This window comes from Arctopsyche grandis, chromosome 5 (genome assembly GCF_051622035.1).
Source record: "Arctopsyche grandis isolate Sample6627 chromosome 5, ASM5162203v2, whole genome shotgun sequence".
NCBI lineage: Eukaryota > Metazoa > Arthropoda > Insecta > Trichoptera > Hydropsychidae > Arctopsyche > Arctopsyche grandis.
The window spans coordinates 10,549,358-10,559,520 of NC_135359.1; the positions used below are offsets into that span (position 1 = coordinate 10,549,358).

Here is a 10,163-nt window from a genome sequence, read left to right on the forward strand (position 1 = left end):
TTATTATCAATAAAAAATTCAAATACTGTGCCAAGATTTTTTAATAAGTCAACTTTCGATTTTTTTCATATCCTTTTAAATCACTTTCTTAAATAAACTTAGTGCCTGCATATACTTAGTATTTAAATAGTAATATTTTAAAAATAAATTTTATTTATACCCACTCTTTCCAAGTCGAGATTTTTCTTCAAAAACATTCGAACCGAACAGAATACATTCAAATAAATATTACAATTACCATTGATCTACAACCGTCTATCTACACTAAGCTTATTACGAATAAAACCATATTAATCCTCAATCAAATCGTTTTTTTTTATTAGGGGTATACTTCCCCTCACAAGCCGACGTATTGAGAGCCCCTATTACTACCCACATTACACATGAGAACATTAATTGAACGTTTATAAAATTCTCAGGCTTAATTTCGGATTGTAGTGTTGTTTTGTATGAAATTCAGATTTGATTTTTATATTTGAAAAATTACAAGAACTACGATCGCCTCAGCTAAAAATATCATAGTTGATGCATAACATGAAATAGCGGTTCCCAGCCCGTGGTACGCGAAAAAAAATCAATAATAGAGGACATTCAGGAATAAATGATTTACAATCATAAAAATAGAAATATTTTTTAAATAATTAATAAACATTATCTTAATTAATCATAATCGACGTCAATATGTATTATATAATCGATGATCGAAAATCCGGCAATCGATACTGTTTTCCCCTGATTCGGCATCGATTTTGGAATGCATTTTTTTTTAATTTACCGCGTTAGAGCTTTAATAAACAAATAACTTAAATTTGACACTTCAGAACAGCTAGATAACGATCTTTAATGTTGCGGATAAAATTTAAGGTATGATTAGAAAATTAGATTTTTTAAGCTGTGTATCAAAAATGATGAGCCCGTATTTAAAGTATTTAGAAACTTTCATAATTTCTTAACTGAAAACAAGATTCGTTTGTCTCGGGATACATGAAAAAATAATTGAACATTTAATAGGGCTAAAATCGTCTTTTACGCAGTACTTCTCCAAACCTGAAGAAGCAAACAATTGGATTTCAAACTCGTTTGATAATGAACATTTTCGGACAGCTACGTCATTATCAATCAAGGAAAAGGAGAACTTGATTGAACTTTCAAGTGATATCATTTTAAACGCTGAATTAAAAAAAATAAGGTAATTAATTTTTGGCTAGATATTAGCGAAGAATATGAAAAGCTTGCTGACAAAGCGCTTAAATTTATATTGCTGTTTACTAGCACTGAACAGGTTGAGAGAGCTTTATCTTCATATATTTTTATAAAAGACAACTACCCACTTCCCCGCTACCACGCTACCCCACATCTCGAATACTTTGCTCTGATTGGGCGTGTGTCCACGCGTCTGCCATATACCCATACACATAGTCACATATCTACATACTTCACGTTTTTTTACATACCTATTTTACGTGTTTTATATATATATTTATACTTGCAATAACAAATTTCTAGAAATACAATCATTTTTATATGGTGGTACAATTTAGCGTAATGTATGTACTATCAAGTGGTACGCGAGTCAAAAAAGGTTGGGAGCCGCTGACATAGGTTCATTGATTTCATCGTTGTACATTTTCTTTGATAACATCATTAGTCATTACAATAAACAACAGTTTTGTATATTTACAGGACTCACACAGAATTTAATAACTTTGACGTACATAATACTGTGGATTTACTGTACGTATTTGAACATTTAATCATTATTGTTACAAAATGTCATTCTCGCTTATATAAACATTTGCTATGCGATTGATAATCTCAGATTTATATCAATTTAAAAGGAGGCATTGTTTCACGTTGTCGTTGGCTAATGTTCAACCTCGCGTACACATGTAGATCTACTTCAAAACATTCACTAACAATTGAGTCGTAATTGAAAATGTGCGATTCGACAGAACGCGTGGTGATCCTAAGAAAGTGTCTTTGCGACAGTTTTGTTTTGTCACGCGATAAACATTTTCTTTGTTGTTGACGAATTTCATACGCAGATATGAACACATGTTTTCAGCTCACTGCAAACTATAAACGGTTGCTGAAACGCAATAAAGATATTGTCGACTGCGACTTTTATCTGAATAACTGAAAACGAATTGCATCTATCCATTTTATATTGTAGAATTGAACGTAATTTGACGGGACAGACGCTTTCTGATGCGTCACTGAAAACGCGTCAATATTTACGTTTCGCACGATTCACACTTGTCGCGAATAAATAACAAACAGACTACATGATAATAATAGGTACAAATTTATCAATTTTACCTACCGGCTATGAATTTACAATGAAATTCATTTCAAATGAAAGAATAGTGTTGAAATGAAGGTACAAATAATAATGTTCATGCACATATGTACAATGTACGAGGATGCATGAGTTATTGATATAATAGTGGATGTGATAGTATAATAGTGTATGATGGTGATAAAAGGCGATTGTTGAAGATTTATATATTTAATTAAATACATCCGGTCGAGAATTGAAACTATGACTCGGCCGTCCTGTATTGAATGAATGAATATCTACTGATATGTACATATATACATATATATATATATATATATATATATATATATATATATACACATATATATGCAATGGATACGTATATACATATATTGGAAGTATAATAAATACAATTTTGATTAATATAAAATTAATTCGTCAACAATGTGCTATTTATATATAATCATACGTATATATAATCTCGATTTAAAAATAGAAGGCTTACTTGAACCGAAGTCAAAACATATTATGAGTTTTGTTGTTTACAAATAATAATGTCAACCCTTTCGAATGCATTAAAATCACAAAAATAGAACCAGCGTGAAACTGGTCTGAATTTTTATAATAATGTGTAAGAAAAACAAGTATTTACATATATCCGCTAAAAGCCGGTGAATAAAATGCAAATTGGTACATAATGAATCGGGGTAAGTTAATAATAGACTTATGTACATATGTATAATGTATGTATAAAATAAGGTAGAGATGCAAACTTTGAAGTACATAAGTTTAAAGTACGTATGACGGAGCTGCTATAGCGGCTTCCGCAATGGAAGAATTGAATGGCAGGGGTTGTCACACAGTGTTTTCAACTCATGTTTTGTGTATAATCATTATGTGTAATTATGGTATTTGGTACGGTTCAGTGATTATTCAGCAAAAAGCGATGTCGCGCACTTCACTTAAATCTTGATCACGAAACATCTGGCACCCAAAAATTCCCATCAATCGAAATATTATACTAACGAAAACGTGAGTGCAAGATATTTCGTATTTGATTTTTTGTGGCAACGATTGTCGTGTGCGCGATGGCAATTTGCGCAATAATCCGTTTACCAAAAGTTTGACCATGTGTTGCGTTGGGCAACCTGTAGTGACACCTATGTTCGAGATTAATGTATAATGGATAAATAAATATATGATAACGTTTCTGTTTTTAAGATATAAATAAATAAATAGAGTATATGAATATACATTTATTTGTTCATTTTATGTACATATTTTTTATTATTCATAAAATATATCTTATTTAGTTTATACATACATACATATATGTAGCATCAATTTTCTGATATTATAAAATGTTATCTAATCTGTTTATATGTTAGTGTATATAAACATAATTGCTTATTGGCGTTTGTAATTGGCCAGGAAAGCGCATTGGGGTTAGGCCTTCCTGGTATATATGTACATATTAGATATGAAAATAAGAATCTGTTTTCGATATCAAGTTGGATTGTGAATACAAATAGTGGCTTGGCTTAAATCATATCGAAATAATTATGTTTTTAGTATGTACATATATATATATATCTTTCGTTATGATTAATCAGAATTTAAAACATCTTTCAGGCTACATTCACATTTAAACAACGATCATGTTCGTCACAGATTGTTGAGTTGTGTTGCGCTCGGCCTTAGAATGTCACTTTCGTTCAATTGACTTTCTTTTGTAACTGCAAAATTCCATTATAACGGCTTCAGCAGACATAATGAATCATATTTTTTCAATAATAATAATCGGGTAATTTCAATCTTGTGAAGTTCACAAAATAATATATCTTTGAAATGTGAGGAATTTAAAAACTTAACTCTATTTATAATTTACATATGTATGTACATTGAAGACTTTCAGAAGTCTTAAATTTTATGTGTTGCTTTTTCTTAAGAAATTAAAAAAAACAACAAATTTTATGTGTAGTGCATTTTCTTATAAAATGAAAAAAAAATAACAATGCTTTGAGGGCTGTGCATGTCGCATCATCTTAACGCTATCTCAGCTTTTGCGTTGGGTGGTAGCTTTTTGACTGAAGTCAGAGTCGTTAAGTATTTCAGCGACACGGTTTCCAATTTCGTGTTAGTCGCAATTATTTTTTTACTTAATAATGATATGAATATTGAATAACTAACTGAGAATGACTCACCAATACCCAAATGTATATAGATCGGGGCAGTGGTGTCACGCCAATTTTGGAACAATGGGTTTCCAATTTTTTTTTTTCAATAAAATTATTTTGAAAATATATATGTGTTTAGATTTTTTTTGTCGTCCGAGGCACTATTAATTGAAAGTTCATTAAATTTTCAAGATTTGTATAATTTTTGACAAAAATTATATGAATTTTTAGATAAAAATCGGGTTTCCGGAAACTTTTGATTTTTAACAACGGGTTTCCGGAAACCCATGGAAACCATTAGGGCGACACTACTGGATCGGGGACACGCAATGTTTCTATTTCTGTATTTTTCTCATGTTTAGGTAAAATTGAAAAGAGGCTGATATTTGACATATCTAAAATTTGACGTCAGTGGCGTAGCTAAAAAAATTGAGCCCGCATGTAAATGTTAGCAAAAGGTCTCCTTTTAGGTTTTTTTTTACATTTTACAAAGACATTTACATAAACTCACATAATTTATGTAAATGTCTCTAAAGACATTTTAGAAGCTTCTTCATGTTCAATCTATAATATAGCTAATTCACCAAGCTTGAGTTGATTCATCGAATTTCTTTTATAGTCCTAAGTAAGAAAAAGCCCTGACATAATTGTACGGACGCCAGGGGTTCTCAATCGAGATGCCACCTGATGTCGGTTTAACTGCTCAGCGGTAAGCGTCGGCGTGGTTTTCCCCCCAATGGTGCCTGCTGATCGTCGTCTGTGGTCTGGTCTCTGGTCTCTGCTGAAGGCTGCTCTGCTCTGTCGCCCTCTCTCGCACCGTGTGCGTATGTAAGCGTGATGTTGGGAGATTGTATATAATGACAACAGGTCGTAAATCTGTTTTGTATGCAACTATATTTCAAGTTAAATGTACAGAGAGCAAGCAGGGGGAAGGGGGGGGGGGAGTTCGTATACAATGGTGGCACGTGTGCTTGAGGTTATGCACCAAGCACGCGTGTCAGAGTTGTCTCCCTTCGGGACGAAGACAGACCAGGCTTCCTCAATACACCCCGGACGAATACTGGAGCTGGTCTCCAAGTATCGTCAAACATCACCAGTCTCGAACTGGTGATTCGGGATCGAGGAAACGTGCCGCTTAGAAGCAGTGTTCAAGCGGCGACGGTTGGAGCGGGAATGTCTCTGGCCGCGTCTCAGGGTGGCCCGCACAAAAACATCGGCCCACTCGTGGGTCGTAAGGCCACGAAAGCCGACCATCAGACAATTGGTCTAAACATAGCTTATTCACTAAGCTTGAGTTGGTTCATCGAATTTATTTTATATTCCTGAGTAAAAAAAAGCCCTGACATAATAATAAAAACAATATTAAAAATAGATATAAAGGTAATTGGGCGCAATCCGACCCGGTCGCGGACATGAATGAAAATGATATAAAATGAAAGAGTATAAATTCACTTAACATTATATATGGTTATTTTATTTAGAATCCATGGGAGAACAAAGTTTGAACGAAAAATATATTTATTAAAAAAATCGAATACTACTATTAAATATAAGTTGTCGTTCTGTTAAATAGCTACTAAAGCAGCCATACTCAGATTTTTTTTCTTCCTGGTTTGTTTTGGTCTCTTCTCCACGGGTAGCTACCCTTCGACGCTTACAAAACTTTAGTAACTAAAGGGTTTTGGCGAGTTGATGTACGTCCCGCGCGATCAAATCGGCAGGTATACGTTCGCTCCCTCTCTCTCACACGCAGGTATACAGTCGCGTCTCGCTCGTTGCGCTGGCGCATTGTTTCATTCGTGTCATCGCAGAAACAATTTCGTTCGTCTTTCGTTGTGATCTGTGCGTTTCTTTGATTTGGTCTGAACGTTTTTTTGATCCTGGGCTAGGCACCAACAACAAATCGAAGCCTCTGCGGTTGAACGATAGCTGCAGGGGCTGTAATGTGTGTATGTGTATGGGTGACCAGTGGCTGTGAGTGTGTCGTCGTCTCTATCAGCTTGCTCTGGAACGGTGTGGGGTGGGGGAATTATACAACAGAGTAACGGTTATGATCTCGTTTTTATTGATGAGTTGATGGAAAAAATTTAATTTTTTTTTAAATATTTGCACCAAAACCATGTCGAAAGATTGTAACAGCTGTCAACTGTCACTATAGATAATTGGTCCAAAACAGCAAAGCGGCAGACTCATGGAACGTAATTCGCGTGTATATTTCCACGATGGCCAAAAAAACGGATACGATACGTTGACGGATGTTGCTGTAATGTATGAACAGGAAATGTCGGGTACTGCTGTAAGCCTGCCGTGGCGTAAACGTGACGGTTGGTATGAATATACCAGTGGCGGCTCGTCCTAATGGGCTGCCGGGCTGCAGCCCTCCTATAAAATTCTAAAATATATTTATAATAATACATTTAATATTTTATTTATTAATGATATTCTTTTTATTAGTTGGATGGACGAACTATTGGGGGCCTTCGACAGAGTAAATATTACTTACAATATCACCCGTATCCAAAAGGGTGATATTGTAAGTAATGTTGACTGTTTCGAAGACCCCACTAACTTGTATGGTGACAGATGAATTAAAATGTTGCTGTACTGGCTGTGAAGTGTTACAGCGCCGCCCTGAACGCCGCGCAGCCCGGAGTTTCGGAACGAGAAAGAGCAAGAGCTATTTGCAACTGCAGATAGCTCTTTCTCTTTCACTCACTCTGCCAGTTCGTTGCCTCTGGGCTGAGTTTATTTCAGACCTGGCCACGGAAAAAGCCATATCGGCAGCACTGTCGTAATTCAACTGTCACTTTGTTTAAGATGTTGCGCGTTTATTCTTTCAGTTGATTCGTTGGCTCGCACAATCACAGCTTTATTCGTTTCTTTTATACGTTTTCGTTACTCTTAATTGTTTGTGTACGAGCCCTCATCAAATCTCCAGTGAGTCGTTTTCATTTTGATAACAACAAACTTTTGTATTCTTCTGAAAGCCTATTTGTTTACTCCTGTTTAACTTTTTCTCGTAATTTTTATTTAAATATATTAAGATTTTTTTCTTTTAAAAATGGAAGAACAAAATAATTCAGTAAAATATTTACAAAATGTACACTTTTCGCGACTAGAACTTACCGAAAAAGTTGCATAGAGTGTATAAATTCTATGATTAGCATAGAAAAAGAAATGGTTGGGGAAATACCGGACCGAATAATGGAATGTAATTTTAAATAGCAGCTTTTTTTTCAATTTTTCACCACCCCTTTAATGGGTGGTGAATTTTGCTAGTTTTTTTTCAATAATACTTAAATCCACATGTAAGTGGTCGTACGCCAAAAACTATGCTTATCTTGTCCTGTTATGACATGAATCATGAAATTTTTTCAGTGCAGCCCCTCCACTAAAAATTGGTACGAGCCGCCACTGGAATATACCCATATAAAATGTACCAAAGAATACTTTTCGTACGGCCGGATACCTGCTAAAGTCGGTACGTGCTGACTAGGTATGAACAGACCTTTAATAATGTGAAATATGAATAAGTTTTTTTTTTTCAATATTCCCACAACCCACAAGAAAGCGACCCTTACCATGATATCCTCACAATTTAATTTCTGTTCGCCGTGGGTTTTCCTCCCATACTATTTGCCCATTGACCTTTAAAGTAACATTCCATTTATCGTAGATATATTGTTGAATGATATAAGAAGATAATTTCATGATAATGAGACACGATAACGTATAGAGACTACTCCACAGCCGTTTTTCAGAATACATATTTATGTAGATAAGTGCTTGGCCGTAAAGCGTGGTGCTAGAACGCATCTATATCGCTGTCATGTTTGTAAATTGGGTCGTCGCTCGCCGCTTGCCGTCAAATCGGAGATGACAGCTGTGGAATGAACTCCTCGGATGAAGTAGATCCCGAGTCTTGGAGCGGCGGCCAGACGTTGGAGTGGTCTGGATTGGAGAGGTGAGGGTATGCGGCCTCTGTTCGGGGGCTCGCAGGGGCAGGAGAAGGAGCTGGTGCTGGAGCTGGAGCTGAGTCTGAAGCCTCGACCTCCCAGATTCCCTCGTTCGTATCGTTTCCTCACCGAGTGCTACCTCAGCCTTCTCCTCGACGACATGGCGTTCTTCGACTCGCCCTCCCACGTCAAAGACGAAATCAAATCGGAGCCGGATCACGACCACGACCGCGACCGGCCCCAGCCTTCGGACGACCCCATGTTCGACGACGAACGAGACTTTCCAGCGTACAGTCTCGTCAAAGTCGAAATTTTAGACGTCGACGAAACCAAAGAGGGCATCAAAGACGGCCCTTTCACTCCCGAGGAGAACCGACAGGAGCCCAAGCCCGACCAGAGCGTGGTCGATCCCAAGCGAAAATCACCCCAACAGAAATCTAGGACCAAAAGAAATCATCCCAAATGCGAGACGTGCGGCCTCGTAGTCAAGTGCGAATCGGCCATGGTCCTTCACATGCGCACTCACACCGGAGAGAGGCCGTTCCCGTGTCCGTCTTGCGAACGACGCTTCGCTCAAAAGTCCGGTCTCAAATCCCACATGGACACTCACCTGGATCACTACAACATCTGCGAAAACTGCGGCAAGACTTTCGCCAGCAGCAGAAATTTAAAAGTCCATTTGAGAACGCATACGGGTGAAATGCCGTACGGATGTTCGTACTGCTCCAAACGCTTCATCGAGGCCGGATCGGTGATCAAACACGAACGGAGACACACGGGTGAGAGACCGCACATTTGCAAGTTGTGCGGGAAAGCTTTTATCGACGCATCTCAGTTGAACAAGCACCAGAGGGTGCACAGCAGCGTGAAGCCGTACATTTGTAAAGTCTGCGGCATGGCTCTAAAGACTTCGTTCACTCTGAGACGACATTCCAAAATTCATACCAACGAAAACAAGTATGCGTGTCAGCAGTGTAACGTTGAGTTTTCTCAAAAGGGGAAGCTGGACGCCCACGTGCGCACAACACATTCAGATCAAACTGTTTGAAACCGTCTTAGATTACATGTAATATTGTAGATAAAGAATGTACTTTTTGATACTGTTAGGAATAGGTGTATTATTTATTTTATTTTTATATACGAAATATATTATTTAATTAAGGAAGTACAAATTGAATATTTCATATGCATAACGAGTACAATGTTAATAATGAAATATTTTTTTGAAAGTAGTCTAAAGCTGCATATAAAATATATATGTAATGTATGTAAATGGAATCTAATCGAAACTAAAATTTTAAAGTTGTAAATAGTTTTATTGTAATATTTTAAGAATAGTGTATCATCTCAAATATTATTTTTATGTATATTTTAACACTGTTATAACATGAATTTCTCCATATTATATAATAGTTAGTTAATAAACGTTTTATTGTTTATTTTATTCTGTTGATTTTTTTTTTATTAAAAAACGTATTACAGCATACATCTGATCAATCTGCTATTCCGCACTTGGATAATCAAGGATATGCTGTATTTGCAGCACAATATATGAGTGGTATACATACATAAGTCCACTTTTCTTCATTTCGATATATATTTCGCAAAACATATATGTATAATTAATGCGATGTTTTAAGTTTAACAATATTGGTGGCCTGTAATACGTTTATTTTGCTTTTCCAAGATTCTGGTCATATCGAATTAAAAGAAGCGATAACAATTTGTGAATTAAGTCAAACAGAAAGT

At 36.2% G+C, this 10,163-nt stretch overlaps 1 protein-coding gene across 1 annotated transcript; it reads left to right on the forward strand.

Annotated features, from left to right (window-relative positions):
- The first annotated feature begins 8,278 nt into the window (after positions 1–8,278).
- LOC143911672 (uncharacterized) lies at positions 8,279–9,852 on the forward strand. The gene has a single exon (XM_077430665.1). The coding sequence runs from the start codon at positions 8,431–8,433 to the stop codon at positions 9,460–9,462; it is 1,032 nt and encodes a 343-aa protein (XP_077286791.1). The 5' UTR covers positions 8,279–8,430; the 3' UTR covers positions 9,463–9,852.
- Positions 9,853–10,163: the final 311 nt, after the last annotated feature.

Coding starts and splice junctions, on each gene's coding strand:
- LOC143911672 (XM_077430665.1), top strand. CDS start 8,431: ATGCGGCCTCTGTTCGGGGGCTCGCAGGGGCAGGAGAAGGAGCTGGTG.